This window comes from Micropterus salmoides, unplaced genomic scaffold, assembly GCF_014851395.1.
Source record: "Micropterus salmoides isolate LMB-PRFRI ecotype aquatic unplaced genomic scaffold, ASM1485139v1 Ms_hic_scaffold_23, whole genome shotgun sequence".
NCBI classification, from domain to species: domain Eukaryota; kingdom Metazoa; phylum Chordata; class Actinopteri; order Centrarchiformes; family Centrarchidae; genus Micropterus; species Micropterus salmoides.
This window is the reverse complement of record NW_024041484.1, coordinates 16,696,942-16,724,260: the sequence shown is the minus strand read 5'-3', so window position 1 is coordinate 16,724,260 and position 27,319 is coordinate 16,696,942. Positions and strand designations below refer to the sequence as shown.

Below are 27,319 nucleotides of genomic sequence, written 5' to 3'. Positions count from 1 at the left end.
AGGGAAGAGAAGTAGACATATGAGAGAGAGAGAGATGTATAAATATTCAGGACATTTGTGGGGGGAGATGTAAACAGCTTGTGTTTGACTTTAAAATGAAAATAAACCAACTCTGTCAAGATATCCAAGACAGCAGTGACCTAAGTCGTATCTGTGGAGCTTCTAATTAACAGGCTGACCACAAGCTCTCCCACATAGAAACACATTCAGTCATTTATTCACACAGTATCCAGTCACTCTGTGCAAAGCTGCGTATACACATACAAGCAGACAGACACACGGGTTTGTTTGTACCTCTCCCTCAATTCTGGGGGGGCGAATACTGGACAGGTGGATAGTCTTGTTTTCTCCAGAGTTGAGCTTAACCACCATGGCATCAGCGTTCAGCACCTGCATCACCTAGAGGGACAGAAGAAGAAGAGTCATAAAAATAAAAAATAATTCAAGAAACACAATGAGAAATTAATTTAAGGGTCTAAAAACATGTAAATCCTTAAGGAAAGGAAATCAATAAACATGCAGGTTGGAAGAGTGTTGGAGCAAAAAGACTGGTATTGCATTTTGGTGAGTGAGTGAGCAGATAGACTGAAAGAAAGATGGGAAGTGAAGGAGCAGGTAAAGGATAAATGGAGAGGAAGAGATCTATTCAAAGGCGGAAGGAGAGTGACAGTGCAGATCGTGTGCTGTCACGAGAAGAAGGCACAGAGCAATTCTTGAGTGACTGAGTAAGTAAGCGAGCTAAGTCGTCCCAGCAGGCCGGCAAGGTTTGGAGGACAGAGCGGGGACGTTTTGCTATCTGGGGGATTGGCACCAGTGGGGGATGGAGGGAGGGACGGAGGGAGGGAGGAAGACGGAGACAGAGTGCAAGAGAAAGAGCTTTAAAAGACAAACATCCTGTTAAAGATAGACTGGTAGAGTATTACCCAACAACTGGCTAGTAGCACTTTGTTCTGGAGACATTTACAAGTGTAACTACAGACACAGACTAATTTATGTTTGGCATTTAATGTTGTTCTGTGTACCAAAAGGTAGCAACCACAATTTACAGTAGGTACAGTAGAGAATTAGTCTTGCATACAATTACAGTATTGGTTCCCAATGAAGAAAACCATAGACAAATCCACTCAGAACTGTATATAGAAACTACGGTCCCTAGTCATCACAGTATACAAATCTCAATGGAATTTAGACTCATCTCAAGTCATGAATAATATTGAGTGTGGAATAAATATTTGTAACTCAACCTCTATGTATGTGCCTGTGCACTCCCAAGTAAGAAGACAGATTGGGGGTATAATATGACTGAGATGGAGGAGGCATCCAAACCCAGAGTCTAAGTAGGCTGCTTGCAAGAGACTGAAAAAATCAATCGCCCTACACATGTTGCCACCCACACGTGCATTAAATGGCCTCATCATCACTCAAAGTGTGGCTCATATGTAGGCTGTGCTCAAGCCTAAAGTCCTAAATGTGAGAGACGCAGTTCTGAGCTATCACAATTTGGACCATGTGGGTGTTTGTGTGGCCGACTGTGTGGTAGAAAAACAAAACAACCAAAAATCCTTTTGAGTCATTAGGGTGGAGTTTAACCTTTTGACGGCACGTATGGCAGACACAAATCCAGGTGTTTTAGGCTCTATGGGAGATTCATTATTCAATGAAAACAAATCAGTCATTGCATTTGCCACCAGAGAACAGAAATTAGACCAGCCCACATGCTAAACAGGCTGCCCACAACAGCAGCCAAAATACATCATATACTAATCACTGAGCTGAGTGGGTGAGATACAGAGACATAGGAGCAGAAGGGAGAGAGACAGAGAAGGGGAGAGGTGTAATGAGTAAGTGTGAGGGGGAGCATGCATGAACACCACGACATACACACATGCACGCACACCAGCCTACACAAATTCACACAGTAACAAGGTCATTTTGTGGCCTGCCCAAGTAAATAAAGTGCAAGAGAGGAATGTGGCAGGAGCAGATGAAAATGGCTCAGCATTTACTGGCTAATTATTAGCCGGAGGAGGCGAGACGAGAGGCGAAGGAGGACAGATCAACACACACCAAGATAGAGGAACCCAAAGACGGAGACAGCCAGAAACAGTGTAATCTCTCAGCAAATATCACAAGAAAGGAGACAGAGGAAAAGATGGAGAATAGATAGAAAAATAGAGCAAAAAGTCTGCAAAAGTAGCTGCCATGAGGGTAGAGTGAGCAGGCAGAGAAGACAAATAGGCAGGCAGTGTGACTCACTGGTCTAATCTCATACTCGAGAGGTGGGGATCTACTGCCACCCTCTGTCCATGGCTCACATGACATCTGCAGTGGCCAAGATCAGTCATAGCGAAAGGAGGATCTTGGCTACTGTCAGGGACTGTGTTGGTTCTCAGTCGAATCCATTAAGTTGGTTTTAACCACAGGGCCAAGCAAGGGCTCAGCCAGGACTTCCTCATTACTCATGTCAGATCATCTCCCTCAAAAGCAACACCTATGGCAGTGTTTTCAGTCTTGCTGCCAGTGGAGATGATTTGTCACCCAAATTACATGGTTTCAGATAAACTAGTGATGTTTTCGGTGCCATTATAAACACCTTAAGCTGGCATGTAGCCCCTGGGTGCTGCTGAAAAAAGGTGGCTGATGAGTATGTAATGCTTCGCGAGGACATTACCCTGGGACAAGTAACAATCTAAAGAGACTTTCTGACCTAATTGCTTGACAGATTTTAACCAGGGCATGAACTAATATAACCTTTATTCATCAAGTATGGACCTTAATTTCTTAAAGAAGGTCTCTGACCTTGTAACCATTCCATTTGACTTATTTAACTGGGATGTACAGTATACCCTTTCATCTCTTCCCCTCTTAACCATTGTTAAGGTGTACTACTCTCTCCATATCCAAGTGTGGTTTCACATCTAAGGTCCGGTTCCTGATATAAGGACCAATGTGAGGAAGATACATTATATTAGTTTTCCAACTGGTCTGGTTTGCGTTCACAAAGGCAAAACTCAAACCCCTCCAAAATTCTACCATGACATTGTACATCATGAAGCACTGTCAGGTTCTGTTGATGTTGACCTGGAAAGCATATAAGCAGACTGCAAATAAGCTAGTAAAGGCCTAACAGTAATAATAAATTAGTATTATTTAAAATGACAGATATAGTTTCTATGCTTCTTGTGACTGGTTCAGATAGTGTTCACAACAGAAATGAACCACTCCAGAGTTCCAGTCCGGCGTTCACACCAACCAAAACAAACCACCAAGGGGAGGATAATCCTCAAACATTGCAAATACACACTAGTTTAGCTTTTTAACCATCATGTTCTTATGGATTTGCTCGACCTAAAAGCAACACTGGCAGTGTTCCTGACAAGCTAATGACGAGAGGCTTGTAAAGGGGTTTACACCACGTCACCTTTTATCCATCACCTCATAGGTCGGTGGTTACCCAGGGGAGCGGAGAGAAAGGGAAAGGAAAGGAGGGGAGAGGAAGACTATTGGGACATGGCCTACATCCACTTCTCCAGTCCCAGTAGAGGTGGGAGGAGAGAGGCGAGACGGCCAAAAAGGAAGATGCGTCAGCAGGATTGACTTGTGGGGATTGGACCTGCTCTGCCTCTCCACTCTATCCATCACTCACATAATAAGAAGTGAAAAGTAGAGTGGACGAGAAGAGGGGAGCAGTGAATGATGATGGGATTGATGGATAGATGTGTCCCTGAGAGAGTCAGTGCATTGCGGTATTAGGTGGCGACAAATGTCACAGGGACAAGTATGGAGGGGCAATGACAGGCCTGAGTAACCTTAGCTTGCCCAATATGTACTTAGCTTTAAAACAGCTCAAGCTGTTGCAGGGTCAGCATGTTTCCCATCACAACACTCTTGGAGTCAGATGGTCCTAATGCCATTTTAGAGGCTTTGACATTATTATAAACTTCTAAAGCTATCCTAGATCATATTTATGTTAAAGAAAATGATTCCATTTTAAGGCGATGATACTTAAAATATTTTGCCCAAGGCATGGTGTCTAACACACTAACAGCTCTGTGGCCCTTTTGGGGGAAGAGATGTTGGGGAGCTAAGAGGGCAGAGAAGAGTCCTGCAGAGATCAAAAAGGTACACAAAAGGTTTAACTAAGGGCATCAGCAGTGCAGTACAATGCATCATGCAAGGATACCCGAGAGGACACATATAGTCCCAAGGATCTATGATTAGGGGTTTTTTTCCTGACTTTCTCTTCTCGTATCTTTTCATCCTTCTTCCACTAAGTCGCTCTATCCCTCTTCGCAAAAATGTGCGCTTCCAGTTTCTTCTTCAACCATCTACCTTTCTTTTATTGCCATCTTTTTGCCCATTTTTCATACACCCTCCTGAGCTCACCACCAAAAGTTCTCTCACTTCCCCCACTACCCACATCCAACCTTCTTTTATTAAGGGGGTTCAGAGAGATCTTAGAGGAGCTCACAGTGATAATATGAATGTTTTATCCTTTCTCTAGCCTCTTCCTTCTGACTCAGGAAAAAATATACATACACATAGCTTCTTTTAGCACCTTCTTTATGCGTGAGCAGGTTATCAAATTCATTCTGTAAGCAAATTGCCAAAGCAACACCTTTTATGCAACCCTAAGGTTAGCCATGAATTTTTTAGGGCCTTAAAAGTTCAGGGCCCAGAGGGAGCAGAAGCAGACAAAAGACAACTTTAGGAGGTATCAAATTTTGTTTTCAATTCCTAGAGAAAAATGTATCAACATAGGGGAAGGATGTGGTGAAACTCATCATAATAAACAGAGATTTAAACCTGATGTTTTAAGGCTAGAGCTGGTATACTATGTTACAGCGACAGCTGGAGACACTAAACTATGCCTTCTCACACTGTATAAACAAAATGTATCAGGGAGTCCATCTCACTTGATTTGAACTTAGGTGTGTAATGTGTGTATGTGTAACAACTAGGACAACCAACACTCCCTTGTACTCGATACTAAGGACACTTCTTTTTTTCCCTCAAGTCCCTGGCCAATAACCTCTAAAGCTTATCTCTCTCTAGTTCTTGGCTTTTGGGGGTCATTCTGTGCTGCTGCTGCAGCAGCATACGCCAGCGAATTTGGCCCTAATGTGACTGGGGAGTACGTCAAGGTTGCTGTTAAGCATTCCTCCTAGTACCTTTAGTGAAGGGATTTTTACTATTTATTTTTATTTGGGGGGGGGGGGGGGGGTGTACAATGTATTAATATAAATAAAATAAGAGCCGTCAGCAGGATATAATTCATTAGAAGCCTCAAAGTGGCTCTGCTTTTGCTGCAGTGCTGGGAAAAAAAATTGGAAATGATGCAGAAGACATCAAGTGGTGGAAGCAAGGGAAACGACCAGCTTCCCCTTAGCACTGAAGCAAAGTCTTATTCACGGTGGATAACATCTGCTTAACATGTTCAATGTTTAATACCTTACTTCTGCTTCTGCTCTGTAGTACTTTATAGTTTAAGATAAATGAGGACTTTCAATGGAAGCAAGATGATCCAAACTGAAAGACATTATGTTAGGTGCCAAAGAAAAATTTAAATTGCCAATTACAGACACCTTCAGCAGTAGGACACAGCTTATAAAAGCCACTTCAGGACCTCACCTTGGCTACAAATTGCCTGTCCTTCTGGTCCAAGTTGGCTGTGGGTGCAACATAGTCCTTCCAGATGCGGACTTTGCGCTCTTTAGCAGACCTGACCAATTAAAAAATCATATCATCATCAGTGGCAGTTCTCAATATCAGCCAGATATTAGGACACAGAAACACAAAATTTCCTGTGTAGTTCTTAGTATCTTCAAGACACGTGCATTATTCAACTGTTTTGACAAACATCTAACCAACAAAAGTTTTGTTTTCTGTGTGTCCACAGTTGCGTACCGTTCAGCAGCTCTGAGTTTCTCAGCTCCCTGGGTGTAAACAGCCATGGACCAGTCCACACAGCGGGCAAAGCCTTCCTTCAGCAGCAGTTCTGTTATGTTACCATTCTGACAAAAGGGAAACAGGGACAGTCAAAAAAACAAAAAAAACAAAAACAAACAATTAATGAGAAAGTAAGCTTGAATTTTTAATGACACTTCCACCACAGAGCACCGCCTTCTGCATCTTACAGGGTGAAGGATGGTGCCCAATATGATCTGGTTAGGGCAGCTCTCCAGGATGATCTGAACGTCTCTCTGCAAAAGACGGGATTCAGTGAAGAATTTGGCCTCTGCTGCAAATGGCTCTGGTGTCTCTGTACCATCCGGTTCCCGCTTGAACGTGGGACACTGGAGAGAAAGAACACACACATCAACACAATAATACTCACGCCTTCAACAATAGGTATTTTGCAAACATTGGGAAACGTGTTCAAATATGTCCAATTTGATTGATTACGTCGCCACTGCAAAAGCATTATACATTTAATCTACTGCAATTCCCAATAGTCAACCACCGCCCCTTTTGTGCACACACTCTTTTGGCTACATTCAGACTGCAGGCTAAAGTAACCCAAATCTGATTTATTTATTTTGCTCATAAGTGACTCAGATCTGATCTTTTTATGACAGTGTGAACAGGCCAAGTCACATGGAATCTGATCTTTTGCAGTTCGGATTTGGGCCACTTTCATATGTGGTCCAAATCCAATACAGATTGTACTTTTTTAAAACCCCGACCTGAGTCTGGACACTCAGGTCAGAGTTGATGCAACTTTGACATCACTCTAGAGTAGCTGTTGTCACAGTTCTGCTGTAGATGGAGCCGCGGTGAACGAAGCTCCACAAAAGCCATAACTAAACATGTGGCTCTCTTCCAATTCTACCTTGCCATCATCTTGTCACAAATTCCCTTTCTTACACCTGAAATCCACCAGACCGAAAACTCTTTTTCTGAGTTACATACATAATACTTGTGTCCATGTCAACATAGTGGAAAGAGAGAGCGAGAGGGAGAGAGTTGTGGGGCAAATGCGTTGTACAGCCGCCCGAGTCTCCCATGAGCTAACCCGAGCTAACCTCTGTTGCTCCTTGTTTAGCCAAGAGCATGCTGCGTGGGACGTTGTGTTATTCTTCTGCGAATGCGGGTCACTTTCAGGCCGCTGACAGTACACACTGGAGTCTGATACGGGCCACATTTAATCAATAATGTGAACTGACAAACAAAAATCTGATCTGAAAAATCAGAACTGAGCATTAAGGCCTGCAGTCTGAACATAGCCTTAGATATAATCTGTTTTTTCCTTTGTACTACTTTTATCCACTTGAACCAATGTCACCTTGCTGTGCATGCCATTCTCCTTTGAGAATGGCAAAACACCAGACAGATAAAAACACAACAGCCTTGATGAGCAGACAAGCCTTTGAACAACAAGACAAAGAACACCTTCAAATGGATGTAATATCAAGTGGGAGATGAAAAAGATTAGTTATCTTGAGTGGTCCATTGGCAAAGGTGGACTTGGTGAAAGGGACTGATGGGGAAATTTAGTGGAGCGGATATGACACTAGCAGAACAAACAGACTTAGAGAAGTGACAAAAATGAGCCATTACTCTTTAATGTCTGACTGGGCTGTCTACCGTACAATGAAACCTTAAAATACTTTTGTGACAGTAAAGTGAAGAAAAACAGGAATTACGGGGAAACGGTCAAACCACATTCATTTCATCTACAGGTGGTTGGCCATATGTGCATTTATTTATTTGTACACTACTTATTGTATCTGTAGTCTCCGGACTAAAAAAAAACTAAACAAATGTTTGTCAAAAATGATAAATGAGCTCAACAGTTTGCATTTCACCACATCTGTAAGTGCAGCGAGTGGTGGTTACCTTAACACCAGACAGCATGACAGTGACCAGGTAGTAGTCGGGGAGCAGCAAGGCACGAACAACACTGCCGTCACGCACATGCTCGATGATGGCTGGGGGGAGAACAGAATGTAGAAGCATTTGAGGGAGAGGAGAATGTGTTGAATTCAAATGATCTAACAGACACCAAGCTCTCTCTCTATCTCTATGTGGAACTTGTTCTGTGCTACTGTGTGTTCCCTTCCTTTTATTAGAATTATTTTAATCTTCGTACATCCAGAACATTGTCATGTACTCTCTTTTTCAGCAAAGCCCTGCATGACACTCATTGAATTCAAACAATAATGCCACATTGTTTTACTGGGCAGTGGAATTGAAGTGTCTAGCTAAAACGCCTCCTTGGCAGATTGTGTACTCCACTTAAACTGGTACTTCAACCAAAATCTTAATCAAACACTGTGTTACTGTAGGTTTAAAAAAGGTTGCTGGAAAAAGGTTTGCCTCTCCCTTCCTTATGGCATAAAAGGGCTGTGGTCTGTTCAAATTAATTTTGGTTGCAATTGTTTTTTGTTTGTTTTTTTCACAGAATATAAAGTAACACAATGTGGACAGAAACTACTGAATCCAAGCCTGTAGGATAATTCACTACTCTGCCATCAGTATACTTGAAACTATTCAAAATAGAGCTTATACACTACTTCAGTGCTATTTCCGTCAACACAGTGGCGATCAGATGCCATATTTTGCCAAAACAATACATTTTTGGAACATAGTAAGCCTACAGATGGACAGAGAAAACCATTTGAGATAATTCTCTGGATGTTTTGATACTTGTCCCTACTGAAATCCATTGTAACAAAAATATAAACTCAAGCTGACCACAGCCATTGATCTATAGTGTTTGCTTTTACAGCCATCTTTCAAGCCTACAGAGGTAAATACTTGATAGAGAAAAGACGGATTAAGTGAGTGTATCACTTTAAAGTTTTGACTATGCAATGTCTAAGTCTTAAGACAAGGTCAATTTATTTGGAAAACTTTTTTTACACTATTTTGCATTTTTCAACTGTTGCTTACGACTTCTAAAGTACTTCAGGAAACTGGACAGAATGTGAGTAACCTGTAAGAAAGGTATTTCACACCTAAATGGTATTTTGAAAATGGGTTTTCTCAGTCTCTATAGGCCTTCTTTTGATGTATAACTTGTGTGCCATGTATAAGTATCTGCATAAGCAGATGAGAGAAATTGGTATTCCGGTTTTCAACAAAAGCAACTCAAAGCACATTTAAAGCGCTTCGTTTGGATTGCTGCCGCCAATTTTAAAACAACCCCGACTGTCTCCCCATGAATGGTAAGAACAAGACATAAAAGAACGAAAAAGCCTTCCCCTGTTCATTTTCCCCCATTCAATTAAAAGGTAGTGAAATGAGCTGAGCCGCTGTTAACGGCAGTCGACTGGAAATGAATTGAGTAGTACATTACACCTCGGGTAGGGTCAGAGATGAGACTGAAGAAATTGGCTGGAGGAGGAGAGTGTGTACCATTACATGCCCTGAAGTGGATATTAAGAACAAAATATCTTCAACCAAAATGGTTGATTTCCAACACAGCCTGCAAATGTGGCTTTTATGGGAAAACAGAGGATTATGTAATATTGTGTGTGTTTAAATGCCGTGTGTCTTTATTTCTTAAACCAAGCTTTCTTTGTATGCGTGTGTTTGAATGTTAGATGCGTGGCTCTCCAAAACACATTACCGTTGATAGGTTTCTGGTGTAAGGAGTCAACGAAGTTGCGGGGATTCTCTATGGTGTACTTCATGTCACGGATGGTTTGCGTACCGCCACCCTCACTCCACATGCCCTTCTTAGAAGACTTAGCCTGGTCCTCCAAATCACATAGTCTGGCCTGCTCTGGACTGGACACACACAAATAAAAAAAGTAAAGTTTAAGACACAACAAAAAGGAACAGCCACAAAACACATTTTAAACTCTGGACAACTGTTAAAGTGATCAAATTAAATGTTGCTATATGTAGTGAACAGAAGTTAGATGTACAACCTTCTAAAAACATGACTGTTTAACTTCTTCTTTTAGAATTCTTTGCTGCTGCTTTTCAAACTTAATTTTTAATAAAAATAAATAAATAAATAAAAAAGTGTTCAACATGTGAATATAAAACACATTTTCCCTAGGTTCCAGCCCATCTCCTTTAAAAGAACTTGCATGCAGACCACAGTGTGAAAGCTGAACACCTTAAGATGAGCAATTCAGTTTGTCTGATTTAATTTTATAACAGACTGGGATATTTAAAAATAATTTTTACTTAAAATAAAAAAAATGAAATGTCTGCAGCAACGTTATTAAATGTAGCTTAATCAATTAGTTAGGTAGCATGAAACCTGGTGCTGAGGGATATTGAAACTTTCACTGATGGCTCCTTACCAGCTTTGAAAATGTTTAATTGCTGTTAAAGAGCACTGTTGCACTAAGGCTGTGACAGCTTAAGTTAAAATATTGCTATTAGCTAGGTTAAAGACACATCTATAAAGATCAGAGGGTCTTTGGGTGCCATAAAAGTCTTTCGGCAACCTGCTAGCTAGCTAGCTATGCACTTGTCCCAATAGCTATATTACAACAACTTGTGGCCAACAATTGATCCAATTACAGCAACAGTTGTAGTTTCTCAGTGCAACAAAACTGTCATTGGTTGTTAACATCAACCCGTACAACAAGTGCCCATTAAAAGTATAGGGCTGTATAAGTAAGGGTTTGGTAAGGCTCCAGCTTTGTTGAATTAAGTGCTGGATAAAGTGCTGTTCCTGAAAAACTGCACTGTTGTTTTAGTGGCAACCAGCTGATGACCAGAATATAACTGCTTAAAAAATGTATCCGAGCATTTTGTGAAGAGACAATAACAGTGTTTGACAGCTCCTTCAAAAGCAACCACGCAGCTGGCTACAAACGCCACAATTAATTCCATGCTGGCTTTCTAAATTGTGCAGCCTAATGCTTTTTGAGGGCCATTGTACAACTTTAAATATTCATTACTTTAAATGGCCAACAGGCTTTTGTTTTTCCAAGAAGTAAAAGCTGCCCGATTGATATGGGACCAGTGGTGTTGACTAAAGCTTGGAGTGGCAACAAAGTGGGTCTCAATTAAAATGCCACACACATAAACACACATGTAGACTGTTCTCCAGCAGTGTATTCCTAATTGGGCTTTTGGACTCGTGCCCAAAACCCGCCAAGTTCTATTTTCCCCTTTACATTGATTTAGCTACCAACTTCAAATTGAAATCAAAAACAGTTTGTTGCTTACTGAACAACAGTGAAACTTTCTGTGAGAAGTCAATTGTGTTTAAGCTTCTTACAATTTAAGCACTAAACAGGAACAGAAAGCTTCAAAGAGTGAGAGAAACTGATAACGCAATCAAGGAAAGCAGACATTGTAAAGTCACAGAAATAAACGGAAAGCAACTCACAAGCAGAGATTGGTGAAGATACAGAAATAACTTCACGTGTGGAGGCAGATGATAGTGAACTTATCAATGTCTGAAAATAGACTGGTTTCTATTTAGGTCAGTAACTCCTTCCGACCAACACATTGCTTCAAATCAAAACAGATATTGATGGTAAAGAAAGTGCAATTCTGAGCAAGACTTCGGGAGGAACAAAGGGCCATGGAAAAAAAAATAAATAAAAATTTCCAATTCCCTAATATTGGAAAATGCTGTAGGCTACATCTTTCATCTCCATATGGCTCCCTAGTGCAACCAAAAATACTTTAAATAGATAAAAGAAAAATGTTGAACCTTAGCAAGCCATTTTACAGCTCCCTGTTGTCTTTGTACAGTTTGAAGAGGGTGTAGGAGTAAGTGTACTCCACTATAAGGATTTCACTGCTAGTGAGCAGCTAGGCTCCAATGAGCACAGTTCATCCCCACAGATGTTTACACCCCTCAATCAGCACTCCTCTGGAGCTCCAGTTAAAAAGGAGAAACGGGGGGTTATAAAGCACAGTTGGTCTCCATGTTAATGTAGCTCCTTGTGCTCTGGTAGGCGTTCAATAAACCAACCAGTCAATTCCCCTGCCTGTAGTTTGAAAAGGTCAAGTGTAATGCAGTGGAATCTGACCAATTTTTAGGGTCTAGCCACCTCAATGAGTGAAGAAAGCATTTAAAGACAACATAAATCGAGATATTGAACAAGTATTACATTTAAATGTGGAATAAATGTAAATAATAATGTGTATACATGTTTTGAGTACCCTATGAGTGTATGAATGCTGTATTTGTATAGATCAGATTTTGCTAAATCCAGATCTGAAAATCCAATAAAAATGAAGTACAAAAAATAAATTCTACACTAGGGTATCTGTGCAGTAAAGTCACTTGGAATCAATCCTCTGTCCCGATGTGGCACTTCAACATGAATTAATTCAACGTTAGTGCAACACTAATTAAAATGTCATTTATGTGCAAAAATTTATGTGTTTAAAATACACAATTGTTACATGTTTCATTATTTAGCCTAATCACCTAAATAAGAAATATGGATAGACACAGAAATCTGCATTTAAATCAGGTTAGTCAAGATAACATTTAACAGCCAACATGTTTAACATATCCAAGTTGAATACATAAAATGGACAAAAGTCAGCATTCAATCCAACATGTGTTTGCTGTGCGTGCGACTGTGGATTCATTCTTGCTCTTATAAACCAATGAAAACCAATCCCGGACAACTGTGCCCCAGCCTGCTCTGGTGCACTGCTGAGCACTGGCCGCAGCACTTAAATTTGTGATTTGGCTGACCGTTTTCCCAAGCCACAGTCAGCTTCTGAACACATTTAACTGCACTGTCCAAAGCCATCATCGTTATAATCACCCCCCATAATTATGACCACATCATTGTTAGTGTGATCAACGTAGCCAGTCACAAGGGGTAATGATATTGGAGCCTAATGCATTGAGGGAAAAACTGAGGCCTAAAGTCTTCACTGAGTAATGGGCCTCCCTTTGGCCAAATGATGCCCGCTTACACTTAAAAGCATCATTTACATTAGAGCTTGTTCTAGGCCATTGCACAGAATGCTTCAAATGGGTCATTAGTGGCAAAGTATTCACATCATCTTTGAACTGTTGGAAGATACAAATGTAGCAGCATGAGTCAAATTGCTTGTAATGTGTGTAATGTGCAAATACTGCCACTGGGGGGTTGGGGGGATATACAGTACTTTGTCATAAAGCTGGGTGTGAAAGTCTATTTCAGGGATTACTGTGTAAGGGCAATGTGGCAGAAAAGGGTTTCGGAGAGACAGCATTGTTGCAGCATGGTAATACTGCCACCATCTGGGACACCATGGTTCCATCTCAATTCTCTACAGTCTACCAGTTGGACTTGTGTATCTCCCTGCAAATTCACCAGTGTTGTACTGCTATAAGCTGTAGCAAGCAGAAGATTACATCACATTGCAAAAAGTGATTTCCCTCCTCATTCTGTGACACAAAGTGTAGAGTTGCAAACTAAAACCAGCTTTATGTGGAAAATTACTTCAACCACACTGACTGAGCAAACAATTTTGGAGGGAAAGCATTTATGATATCAGGCTCTTGTATAATGACACACTCGAGGTATGTCTGGTCAGCATAGCGGATTACGCCATCAGAACAGAATTAACACATCCCACAGAATCTGACATAACAGTTAGATATCCCAAAGAGAAACCATGAAGTCACATATTGATTTAGGCAGAGATTTAGCACTTGGAAATTGCAAGTGTACCAGTCATATCAACAAACTTTAAAATCTTACTTGTTCCCTCTGATTCCTTCCCTGCGGACTGTGGCAAGGCCCTCGTTCACCAAAGACTCAGCAATGTTCTCGCCTGTTGTGTCTAAAATGAGAAGACAGTTGGTTACAATGGTATGGTTACACTTACAAATCAGTTAGTTCTATTCAGTTAATTTGATGGACAAGAGCCAACCATGAGTGCTGATATTTACGTTTAGGACACTTTTTGCAGACTTATTTAACAAATTTTCAACAGCAAAGCTAAGAGCAAGTTACAACATATCCTGTCAAATACTCAACAGTACTGTATTACCATCAAACTAAAAAACAAATAGGGTATTTAACCATTTCGAATGCTGTTTTAGCACAAAATACACAGTATTTTGATAGTACAATCAACACCCAGAATTTTAGGTTGCCCTTAATAACTGTTGCAATAGCAGTGTAACTGTTTGACTTCCACATCACATTTATGTTGAATTCAGTAGAACATATTCCCACTTATGTGATATTGCTTTATTCTTCAAAAAATAAACTGCTGAAATCTCCTTTCCCCAATTCGTGATGACCAGTGTCTTTTCAAAACTAGACCGTCACTCACCTCTCCCCAGGTAAACCATGCCGTACTCCCTGCCCATAACGGTCTTGATTTCCACAGTGAAGCACACTTCTTTTCCAATAAGTTTCTTCCGCAAGAACTCTCTGGCTTGAAAGGCCCAGGGCTACAAAAGAAAATGATACACGGGCCGATCAAATCAAAAGTTAAATCACAAACAACCAATCAAGGTGCATTTTGACTCATCAGTATCAGTAACAACTATCAGTAGTAACTAGAGTCTCAAGAGTCATAAATACATGTTATTGTCTGAAAAAATTACAGTATGATCACAGTTGATGGCTACCACTGCAGGGTGTTTCCTTTTGACTCTTCACAGCCACCAGACACATTTCAGTCTTGCAATCTTCAGATACTAATTATTATTTTATTTTTTTAATTTATTTTTTTAATAAGCAGCAGCAGAACAGACAGTAATAACATATTGATGGACTTTTCAACAGGCGTGAAAAGAAAATGTCAAATTACACCAGTGGTATCTTAAAGCCTCAAAATCAAAAGACAATTGACATGTTTATCTCTAGGGTACATTATCATTTATACAATCAGGCATGGTGTGAATGCAGGGCTACTTAACAGGACCTTGCTCTGCCTTTGCCAAACAGACACAAATATAAACAAACACAATGGCATGAAGCTGCTCACCTCATCAGGGGTGTCCTTGGTGTCAGGCTGGCCCTGAGCGGCTCGGCGGGCCATGGCCCCAGCTCGGATATTACTGAGGTTGATCTGACGCTCTGGGGGTGGGCCACCTCGAGGCTGGCCCCGAACAATGATGGCACAGCCGGACAAGACCTAGAGAGATGACATTAAAGACTGTCAACTGCAGAAGATACAATCAACGTAAAAATATTCACTGCTGTTTTATTCAGCAAAAGTAGGTAATATCTTCAAACGCTCTCTCTTCCACCATCTTAAAATCTATACTATATCTCTATATTACATTTTTTTTAAAAAGGATTATGCACTTCACAGGCCACAAACACCAGGAACAAACCCCAGACCACAACACAGTCACCTGTGTGGAAGGAAAAAATTACTGGTTGCTTTCAGTTTCTATTTCGTCTCAGATAATACATGTGCTCTGGTGCATTCAATAAACTTTGTATTTGCATTTGCATTCCGGCAAGTGGCATTCTGCTAAGTACAATTTGAAACTGGTTTAAGAAAAACATGTACAGTAGGTAGGCAAATAAAGAAATCATAAATTTAGTTGATTACATCTTAGCTCATATGTTAAGCCCGTTGTGTAGATGCAAATCAGTTGACAATTCACCAAATCACACAGTGGCTGTAAATTAGCAAAATCTTAGGAGTTACAGGAACCTGGAAAAATCTTCTAGACCTGGAAAGTGCTGCAGGTTGCCATGGTGACAGTCTGTCACTCAAACGCAAGGTGAGATCAAGCCATCTGATAACGTAACTAAATATAAAAAAATAAATAAAAAAAAGGATAACCTACTCTTGGGTTTGACAACCATGGCATTTACACAAATCTGAGCAAACACCTTTTATCTGCAGGCTCTCCAGTGTGTCTGTGGGGAGCATCACTGGGGGCTGTTGATCTAAGATGTGAGCAATATAGTCTTTCATGAAATCTAAAAGTATAGGCTAAGCAGAAGAGTGGTTGTGATTTTTATACACACACCATGCATGGGGGGGAAAGACGCAAAGCAGAACTACCCCCTTCTCTGTTTACAAAACGGCCAAGTTCCACTTGAAATGTACCACATGGCTTTGCTTGACTCCCTGATCACCTTTCTCAAGTCACAAAGTTGACTGTATTAGATAAGGGCCATTAATGGAGGTTGTACTCTATTACTAAATTATATATACTGTGTGCTGTAATACAGAGCTGGTGAAAGTTAAAAATTGATTTGTGAAAGTTAAAAATTGATTTGAAATTTATATCTTACCAAAAATCATATTAATCTAACTACTCAGACTCTGGTGTACTAAAAGATGCTATAATTATTCCTACACAAAACCCTAAATTCCCTTGGTAATAAACCCACAAGAGTCTAGCCTGCTCACACACTTCATTCTCAAGAGAAGACATCAATGCCTACCTGTTTACAGTGGTTACCACAGTTCTAAAACAGACCTTCAAATGCCTGGAGACAAGTGTTATGTGTTGAATATACTGAATAAGTACATGATGATGAGGAGCATGAGCAACATCTAAGTACTCATAACATCTAAAACAACTTAACATATATAACAAGATAACTGATTATTTATATTTATATATAAGTTTGTTCCACTTAATTTGAATTACAATCAAAGAAGGTTAAGTAACATGTGGACTATCAGAGACTATACACGACCAAGATGAATGGGAGATTATACAGGGGCAAGAAAGCTATAGCTACGTGTCAGTTTCCCGTGGTCGGTCTAACCAGCACACTGAGAAAATGCTGTGTCTCTCAGCCCTGAAGAGTCGAAACACATTAACCAGCTTGGCAACTTACATAGTATGGACACCTATATTTCCTAACGGTAATAATCACGGTTTGTTTAATTGCTGAAATGACAATATAATTTATAGGCAACGGTAGAGGGACAAAAATAAAACGATGTAGGGAGACATTTTTGATGTTAGCTTTCACGCCAGTTGGGAAGTACTAATTTACATGTGGCCAATATACAACACAAATAAAAAAATTTGCCCAAACGTTGTCAACAGTTGCTGGACAGTTAGCTAACTTAACTTAACAGTTAGCTTACCGTTAGCTGGGAATCTAAACATATGTTAACATCACAGCTAAGCTCCTAATAATATTAGTTTCCTGCCTTCTTGGTTATTAACCTAGTACATGTAAATCAAATTGGTCTCACAGTGGACTTTTGACAGGTTTAGTCATATCTGTCTATACACTTGACATTTCCAGTTTCCAGTGAAATTCTTAGTTTGAGTTACTTATAGCTAACTAGCAAGATAGCAAACATGTGCTAACGTCAGATGGCTTCAGCGTATTAGCAAGCTAGCAAATATAGCAAACCGTGCCGCAGCCAGGTGAACTAAATCTTAGTGACAGTTGTTGGTGACACAGTGGCAACACTTGTATTCGACAGACGATTGTATTTATATCGTCAAGTAAGTTCAATTAAAGTTGTATGACAACCAACAGTTACTTTAGCCTTCATTAGCCCTTGGTTCACCAAGCTAACTAGCTGTATCCCTGCTAACGTTATTCACGTTACAATTCCTACCATTTTCACAATTCCTCTTTGCAGAGGAGCAGCCGGAGTCGGGGCTGTCTGAGCTGGTGCAGAAACAGATGCCATGTCCACCGGTTTGAGATATAACGCCGTTTAGGGGTGACAAGGTAAGGGAGCTGGGACTTTGGAGTGACTGACTGCTCTACTGAAAGCCAAGAGAAAAAGGCTGAACACCGATCAACACACACGTTATACCGGAAACACACTTTGCCATGCATACACACACTTTAAAACCTTTCCGGGTCTGGCGAACACAATGAATGGGAGCGAATGGGGCCACTTATCGACCGCACAGGCAAATTGAAATAAGGTCTTCCGGAGCAAGACGTGCGACACGTCAGCATAGTGTTAACCTTATTTTAAACAGTCTGTGCTGTTAACCCAGCTATTGCTGCCTCCACCGTGTGCCGGGAGTTTTCCAAGTCTATCCGATCACACAAACGACCACACAAAATGACAAATAAAACACAATAACTATAAACATTGTACCAGAATCCAGGAAGAAATACATTCATTTATAGGGGGTTGAGAGCACAGAAGATTAGTAAATAAACTATGTTAAAAAAGTCTATTTTGTATAAAATATTATTGTCTAACATAGGCTATAACGTTACTTTTACAAATTATATGTAGGCAGCCGCATTGACAAATTTTTACTTTTTGTTTTTTATTTTTAAAAAAACTCTCATAGCTAATACTATGACTTTGTTACATAAGACTTTTTAACATTATTTCTGGCTAAATTTAACAGGATGTCACACACAAAATACAAGCAGTTAAAATGAAAAATATTATGACATCTTCAAAGTTCACTTCTAGAGAATAGAACTGTATATCAACCTTTAGACCCTTTCCGTGACAGACATTTAGATTTGTCAAAGCAGTAAAAGCACAGGTGGAATTAATTAACATTAATGATGGCTGCTCATTAAGGTAAGCCAGTTCCAGGCCTCCGGTATTGTGCATGCTCATTTACTGTTATGCCTTACTGCAAACTTATTGGAATATAGCCATTGGTAATGTGATTTAGTAACACCTGTGCTTTTCCTCTTTCTGTGAGAGGTTGAATTACATAACATGTTCATGTGATGATTTATGGGAAAGGTGAAAATGCATACCAAGTAACCTGAAAGGGGGTACCACTTTACAGCATATTCACAGATGAGCAGGCTACTGATTATATGGACACAGAGACTGTTTGTTAGTTTAAACTCTAAAAAGGTTTTGGTTAAGATGAATATGATTCAATACTAAATAAGATGACAAACTATAAGTAATAGATTTCATCACACCAGGAATAATCTGTTTTTGTTGTTTTTCTGTTCTGCTGCTCAGTTGTACTGAGCAGCAGAAGCATGTAGATGAGAGTGACTGTGTGAGATGTAGGACAATGCTGAAAAAAGAACATCAGTGCTCAGGTGATCTATCCTAAATATTTGCAGGCTAAATACCTTTAGTTGTTTTATATATTATGACTCTTTTAACACCCGGACACTCTGACATTCATTTCCCAATAGGAGTAACTCATAATGACTTCTGCAAACTGTGTGTGTAAGAGAGAGAGAGGCAGACAGGAAGAGATTGGGTAAAATTGGAAATGTGATATCCTTTATAAACGGGAAACTAAACATGTAGATACTGTACATAAACAATATGCCAAAGGAATCCAGACACTGTAGAATTTGTCAGTGTGATACATGGTACATGAGCACAGAAGCCTCAGTTGGGTCAAGAGCTGACTAGGAGCCTGGATGTGTGACAAATTAAAGGAAAAAACATTATAAAATGTCATAGCAAGGTGCTACCAGAATACCTTTGATGCTCCCTGGCATAAATTCTCACTCTAATGGTCCAAAATCTCCCATATTGTGTAGTTGGGTTGAGCTTTGGCAACTGTGAAGGCCACAGCATTACGTCACCCCCTTTTCATAGTCATCAAACCAGTCAGTATAGATACTTTGGCACCTGTCTGTAGATCTGCCAGAGCTTTTGTTTAGCTGTTGTCACAAGGCACAGAGTTTATATCAGCATACCTACATGTGCATCCAGTCAAGTTTTATTACAAATAACCCACCTCTCCCACTCCACCACCTCTGTCCATGCATATTTAAGCATATCAAAAATTATATTGGCTTTTATGCACATCTAAATATATGCAGAAAGTAGTAAATGTGGCAACATGGCCCTCTGTGCCTCTCACATGTTACATCACATGTCAACTCTGGCAGAGAGACTTGCAGTGTGGGCATTTTGACTTATTATAGCATTTGTAGTTATGCTTGTGTCTCAATTGCCAGGGGGATTTTTACTAGATTGTCTACAACTACACGTGTAAATAACATATTTTTATACCATTATAACCTATTTACCATGTTAGGCTCGGACAATCTAAACAGGCTGCCTAATATTAGAACATCTTCAGGTTTTTTGAAGTCAGTTTCCAGATTGCTAATTTTATTAGTCATTTTTATTTCTGTAAATAATAAACACTAGCCATTTTTATTGGTGTTTTATCAGCTGTTCACTTTTTCCAGCAGTTTCAGGAGAGAACATCATGTCTGTGGGGGAAAGAATTATGAATACACAATCTGATAATATCAGAGTGACGAAAACAAAGACAAAATGTAGTATGGTATGATTTAAAAACTTAAAGGGGATTGGACACTAGCAATACATTCTTTAGGAAAATAAACACATGTAGGAAAAGTTTTCATACTCTAATGCAAAAACTTTATCATGCATGAACGCAGCACACAAACGCATGCACCCTGAGACTGACCTTCAGTACACTGTATTAAAATTGACGACCTTACACTATTTGGCTAATGCGCATCATATGACCACTCCATCATTGTAGGTTTAGGAAACGGGCACTGGAAGTTCTATTTTCTGTCTTCAAATCATATGGATATGACTTGTTTTGTTATAGCGAGCTGCGCAAAGTTCGTTAAAAAACCATCTACATTTGTGTGAGAATATATGATGAAAACAATATTTTAAGACAATATGAAAATAAAAGTAACGTATGCAAAGGATTTTCTCTTCAAAAATCTATGTTTTTAGTTCAGGACGATGGATGGAAAATGAAGTATCGTAAACACTGGTACTTTAAGCAACAGCAGGCGCGTGAAGAAATGTGTAATCAACATGTCAGTTATCCAATTTTGAGTGTTTAAATATTAAAAAAAATAAGTAAGTGGGAAATTACCAATAACCTTAAGGACACATTGTTTTGCTTTATGAAAAAGAATAGAGCATTCGAGACTCAGTTAAAATTGAATGGCAAGTTAAGATGATTTTTGTGTTGTAACCTGCTGCTACATTTGGTTACGGACATTCACTGAGAGGTAGGTATTAGTAATAAAGTACTGAAACAAGTGTCTGCGTTCACAGAATGGAAACAAACTTTCATTAAAGTAAAAATCGAAAACAGGGACCATACATACATCTCACAATAAGTGGGAGAAATTAGCTAAAAAAGCCATAATGGAGATAGCTCCGTTACGCGCACGGCACCTTGGTGCGCTTTGGAGAGGTTTTGGTAACCTTTTTACGCGAATGAATTACCCACATTTCTCAACGCTTCAAGACGCAGTATATCAACGATATATGTGTTTTATGCACAAGACAAACACCTAGTATATTTTAGTAAAATGCAAACTTTTTTGTGGCACTGTTTAGCCACGTAAACTTCCGTTCCCTTGTGTGGCGAGACCAGATTAAAATTTACGCACCAGGAATATGTAGTACTGTCCTGACAACACAACCTAAGTACTTTGATCAACCCCCTTTGGCACACACTGTACGTGCAATAAAGTACTATAAATCAATGACCACATCAACTCCCCGGTAATAAATAAAAAGGCTTGCCTTATTTGTCCTTTGTCTCGGTTGGCAAGGAGATGATGGTGTCCAAAAATGGCTGTCCTCTATCTAACCTGGCTGATTGTACACAGAGAGTATTATTGTCCTCTAACTCATGGTTAATGTATAATTTGGGCCATATGGTATTCTAAAATCTGAGCCTTTATTTCGGTGGCACTTCGATCTGTGTGGACCCAACTAATGATATTCAATTAGTCATTAAACAGGTCAAAAGACGAGCCTCGTGTGGGTTTTCACATAGGCTAATATTTGCTCGTCAAATATTTCCCTTTGAAACGTTTACAGCGCATTTTTATCTGCTGGCTGCCCAAGGAACATCTGTGAGGGTTATTTTAACCTCCCTCTTCTGGATAAACGAGGTCCCCCAATTGGCCCTTTCCTTGCGCCCATATACGAGTCTATTTGTTCACGTTTTGAAAGAAAATGTAATAAAGAGAGACTGGGTGATGGATTTATGATTTATCAAAAGCACTTTACCATATGGCAGTCGTCATTGGCGCAGATTTCCAAATGTTTGTTTTATGAAAGGAGGCCAGAGATCCTTTTAATCTGAGCCACTTAACCTGGGAAAGGATGCCCAAGTCACGTGACCACAAGTCCCCCCCACCCCACCCCAAAGGACGTGAAACATACCACTGTTGATCATTTAATTTCTTTCATAGATGGAATTTGTACCTTTATTATAGTAGGATTACAAGCACTGAAGCAGAAGGTTGGGTTGCACTGAAAAACTGGTTTGTCTGATTGAGACTGTCGGCAGCCACTGCGCAAAAGGAAGCCAGTTTGAATTCCCAAACTTGAATATTACTGTGTTGATTTGCAGATCACAGCAGTACACAGACATTTTGAATTTAAAACGCAATTTATAAGAATCCAGAAGTGGAAATATTTGTTTAATGGCGCCGAGTAAATGTGGAATGACCAAGAAATAGTAACATCAGTTCAGGTGCCGTCAATTCACTTTTCTGCAAAGCTACTTCTAAATGTATGTAATGTTTTATTTCTTGGTAAGTGAAATCTTATTTGACTTAGTTTACGTGGCACATGAATCACATTTCTTGTGACTCGCTTTTTTGTTTTCTATTTCTATTACTAAATGTTTGGTGTGCATGATAACGAGATCGAGCTACAATTTGGACTTTCTTTAATAAATATATGTACCTTGAAACTTGAACCATGAATAACTTCTATACTATACAAACTCTCTTACACTTGAATCATGAATTTAAATCGATCTGCCTTTCTCTAGCCTACATATACATCAAAATGTTGGATACTTCATTTTAAAAATACCTGAAACAAATTGAAAAGCACTCTGAGATAACTGTTGTTGTGATTTGGCGATCTATAAATAAAACTGAATCGAAATTGAATTCAATTGAATTGAAGGAAAACCAGAATATTGTTATATGTCTCATGGAAAACAGGTTGTCAGCACAGACCTACCAATCTGAAGCCCATTTTATCTATAATGTCCATGTTCACTTCCAGGCAATATTGACATTTCAGGTAACAGGCCACCACGTCATGTTGAGGTCTGCAGGCCTATAAATTTCTGCTGAAGGGCGTGATTCACCTCATTGTGAGTCACCAGAGACAGCGGTGACGAGACAATATATATTTTCGACAGACGACCTGGTGTAGTTGCGCTTTTCCTATAAAATAGTGTGTTTTTTTCTTCCTGGGAACATTATCACATTAGGCATTTCGGTTTTGTATCCGTTGCATCAACAAGAGGATCAAGCAGAGATGTGCGGAACAAACGTTGATCTGCCAAATAAAGGTTAATTTTACAAATTTACTTTGCTGCACTTTTAGGTTATTATTAGATTTTAAGACACGTGACAACGTGAGACTTTACTGTGCAATAAGCACAGTCCAGATTTGAACTATGGTAAATGTAATTTAGGTTTGAATACGCATTGTAATCCTCTCTGAGATATATATATATATATATATATATATATATATATATATATATATATATATATATATATATTTAAAAATAGACATACAGGCTGTGTTATGATAAGGTGGTGGAAGTGTCAACCAGCTAGGAGGGATGTTTCTCAACGGCAGACCTCTCCCAGAATCCAAGAGGAGGAGAATGATTGAACTGGCCTCGGAGGGAGTCCGTCCAAGCCAGATCTCCAGGATACTTAGGGTACGCAAAAAACCCTTTTGGCCAAACTGCGCAAATAACCACAGTTAGACTCTAAAGTGGCTTGGAGTTAATGAGAAACCTTGACTAAAGCGTATTGCCGTGTTAATATTCGCACTGACGTCTGTGCGTCTGTCACTGCGTATTTCAGGTGTCCAACGGGTGTGTCAGTAAGATCCTGAGCCGCTACCGCCGCACTGGACTCCTGGAGCCCAAGACCATTGGAGGGAGCCGACCTCGGCTTCTCACACCCGGTGTCATCTCCACAATCATTCAGTGCAAAAAGGAAAATCCAACTATTTTTGCTTGGGAAATTCGAAAACGGCTTGCAGCAGCACGAATATGCAAGGCCTCCAAAGTTCCCAGCGTAAGTGAGATTGAAATTCAATTTTGTTTTCGTGGAACTGAAAATATTCCAGCATTGGATGATGGTTTTTGCACATTGTGTCATTCAAGGTGTCGTCTATAAATCGGATTTTAAGAAAGATGCACTTGGACCGCGGACCGATGTGCATGGAGATCAATAAGCACATCATGACTGAGCCAGGTAAGTCACCCACTGAAAATAAGTGAATGCATGCATGGAGAGCCTATAACCTCCAACAGATGGTCATTATAAGGAACACAGGAGTATGCAAGACGAAAATGTATCATTACCCAAACAACCCAATTTGATCATTATACACCAGTTTGTGATGAAGCCTGTTAATTTCTTAGAAAAATATACTGCACATCAAAATGTGGGTGAACTGGAAAATAGAGAGATGAGTTTATGTAGGTCTGAACTAACATTTTCTAATGCGTGTGTGTGTGTTATATGTACAGATTTTGATTCGCTGATTCAAGAAGAAGTGAGCGTGAGAAAGATGTCTGAGACACTATGCAATAATGACCAGAAACCTAAAGGTGTCCAGCACCGAAACCGCACCACCTTTACCCCGGAGCAGAGCAAAGCACTCGAGCAAGGTGACTTAAAGCCCATTCATCTCAAACTAAGACAGTACTGCATTTTTCCACTCAGAAAAGCAGTTAAACAAACGTTCTTTCTCTCCCAAATCAGAATTTTCTCACAGTCAGTATGCAGATATGTACACGAGAGAGAAACTGTCAGCTGAGATAAAACTTCCTGAGGACACCATCAAGGTAGAATCCTCATTTTTAATCACCAAAATTCTCATGCCGAATCACAAATTTAAACGTTCTGCTCTTGAGATGATTGTCTGCCTCTTACAGGTCTGGTTTTCGAACAGACGGGCTAAATGGAGGAGGGAAGCCAAACACAGGAGTAGCACACAGAGTAAGTGTGTGTGTGTTTCAGCAAAATACCACAATTCATCCATAACAATAAATTGAACTGAATAGCAAGAAGAAGCCCCTCAGCACATGCCCATTCACTCCTCACAATTATGTGACAACACATAACCTCTCCATATCCCTTGCAGGCCTTCAAAAGCAAAGAGATTTTGTTCCTGTGAATCCATCAATGCCACACAGCATCATATCTCAACAGGTACAGGATGAGTTAGCACTTTGTGAGACAAACTTTAAAGGCCCTGAAAACTAATTTTCAGAATGACTTTTTGGCTTTGAGCAATGGGGTCACATACAAACTCGCTACTTTCAGCCAAAGTTAGAACAGTTTTGGTTGTTTCATGTGAGAGCTTTCTGTATTTCTTTTCTCCCTGTGCTCATCTCACTGGTTAGACTTAAATTAAATAAATTGAAGGCAAGGTCTTTAAAATGTAATATTATACTTTTATAAGTATTGTGAGTAATATGATTAAAAACCTGTGAAATACTAATTGGTTTTCTCACAGATGAAGGCAACAGGGGCGCCAAGAGTCTACTGTGAAAATTTACATGCCTCTTCTGCATACAGCACAGTTGCCAGAAAGTTGCAAAATGGCTGCTTCTTTCCAACAGAAACAGGTAGGATCCTGCAAAAATCTCTTTTTATCAAATCAGTGTGTTCAGTTGTTTGATTGTCTACATTCTAAAACAGTAGCTCATCCATGTTGAAGATAATAGTGAAGTTATGAAGTACGGACCAGCCATAATGTCTAGCTGTAGTTAGGTTGAATATAGATTCATGGTGAGAATAGTTATAGATGACGTTTCTTATCTCAGACCCAGGCCTTTATTTATCAAAATGCTGAAATATGATATAAAGTTACATCACTTTGTTTTGTTTTTGCTTCTTTAAGGTTGCAAACAAGAAGAAAGCTGGCATTACTTTACTCAGCAATTACTTTATATATATTTTTTTTTCATCATTGTGGTACTAAATCCCTCTCATAACTGATCATAATCTGTTTAATGTTTCCATTTCAGCCAATTCTCTATAATTTCATCACTATTGATGTCTTTATACATTATAAAAGTATAATAGACTGTTGTGTTGTTGCTGGTGGAGTGACTTTTACACAAATTAAATTTTGCAGAATACTGAATAAATGTTAAGATTATTTAAAAGAAGAACAATAAGGTAGATGAAGTATACATTCTTGTGTCTGATTAGCCTTTTCTGCCTTGAGCATACTTGTGATAAGTCATGCAAGAGCTGCTCCTAAATGTTAGCTGTAGATAAGAGTAAATCGCTTGATAAATATGTATTAATCTTCATTTTTTCACTCCTAATTTGGCTCTTAACAGCATTCTAAAGTGTAATCCTGAATTTAAATTAATTGTTTAATTCCTTCAATCTGATGTGCAGGCATGGGGAATTCTCAACATCTGACATCCATCTCAGTCCCGCCTTCATTCCTCCATCAGTCGAATAACATGATGGCCCAGACCATGACGGACAAGACTCCACTGGATCTCCACAGAGATAGATTAACTTTCCCATTGGTTCACCATCACACAGACACAAGGACACCCCTCCCTTTGGCAAGTGAGACGATAAGAACAGACCACCCTGTGCCTCAGTGCTGGAACCAGCAGGGAATGCCTTTTACTTGGAGCCAGTTTCAAACCGATGAGAGGTATCTGTTTGCTCAGCAGCCCTGGGATGTGAATCCACATTGCTACCTGGACTAAATATGTGACCACATCTCTGACATTAGTGGGCATGTTTGATTTATAGCGTTGAAAGTGTATTTCTCACTGGATCACTAGCAAGAACTATGTTTTGAGTGCAGCTCAATTTCTAGACTGGAGGGACACATTCTAACCAGCAGAGGGCAACAGAGGACTGGAGTTACAATCTTGTTCTTTGAACTCCCTTTTTTAAAAATGCACTGCAACTCCACTCATCACTTTTTCTTGAATAGTATTCTTGGAGTAACATAATTGCTAAACTAATATCTTAAGTATTCTATATTCAAAGTGCTTTTGTTAATCCCAGTGGATCTTAAATTAAGACACCAAACTGACCTGTAAAAAAGCCAAAGTTAATGCAACTTTGTAGGATATGAAGTGTTTAATAAAGATGGACAGATAAGATGCACAAGATACATTTTTTTAGAAGTAATGATCAGTTTTAGTTATTTATTTATAGTTTCCAGGAATTAAGATGTTATATGCCAATGTGTGATTATGCCAATAAAGTCAGGTTCTTTCTGAAAGGTGCAGATTTTAGAGGGTGCATTTAGTGCATTAACTGGATTCTCAACAGTATATCTGGTCAGTAATATACTGTGGTTGTAACATAAATCATAGCTCCATGGATCATTTAAGGTTACCAGTGGATAATATGGATGTTATCTAGTCTTGGGCTTGCTGTTTGTTTAAGTGCAGAGTGAGGCACTCTTCCAAGATTTCTTTCCAGGGAAGGCCAGTAGGAAAATCTATAAAAGTATAGCTTCAAAAAGTCTAAACATG

General features: G+C 39.5%; 2 protein-coding genes across 2 annotated transcripts in view; one reads left to right on the top strand and one right to left on the bottom strand.

Annotated features, from left to right (window-relative positions):
* The window catches only part of snd1 (staphylococcal nuclease and tudor domain containing 1), a 204,344-nt gene extending 186,705 nt beyond the window's left edge, over positions 1–17,639 (bottom strand). The window contains exons 1-10 of the mRNA XM_038739206.1: positions 17,443–17,639; positions 14,875–15,024; positions 14,215–14,335; positions 13,635–13,716; positions 9,575–9,735; positions 7,840–7,931; positions 6,138–6,296; positions 5,908–6,014; positions 5,632–5,722; positions 295–399 (exon numbers count right to left, since the gene is read on the bottom strand). Of these exons, the coding sequence (XP_038595134.1) occupies positions 295–399; positions 5,632–5,722; positions 5,908–6,014; positions 6,138–6,296; positions 7,840–7,931; positions 9,575–9,735; positions 13,635–13,716; positions 14,215–14,335; positions 14,875–15,024; positions 17,443–17,517 (1,143 nt within the window). The 5' untranslated portion in view covers positions 17,518–17,639. The remainder of the gene's footprint in view (positions 1–294; positions 400–5,631; positions 5,723–5,907; positions 6,015–6,137; positions 6,297–7,839; positions 7,932–9,574; positions 9,736–13,634; positions 13,717–14,214; positions 14,336–14,874; positions 15,025–17,442) is intronic.
* A 5,737-nt stretch (positions 17,640–23,376) lies between these two features.
* Positions 23,377–26,941, top strand: pax4 (paired box 4). The gene is made up of 9 exons (XM_038739204.1): positions 23,377–23,500; positions 23,649–23,864; positions 23,954–24,044; positions 24,323–24,463; positions 24,558–24,640; positions 24,731–24,794; positions 24,940–25,007; positions 25,315–25,426; positions 26,211–26,941. Exons 1-9 carry the CDS (start codon positions 23,399–23,401, stop codon positions 26,534–26,536), a joined length of 1,203 nt encoding a protein of 400 aa, XP_038595132.1. The 5' UTR covers positions 23,377–23,398; the 3' UTR covers positions 26,537–26,941.
* Positions 26,942–27,319: the final 378 nt, after the last annotated feature.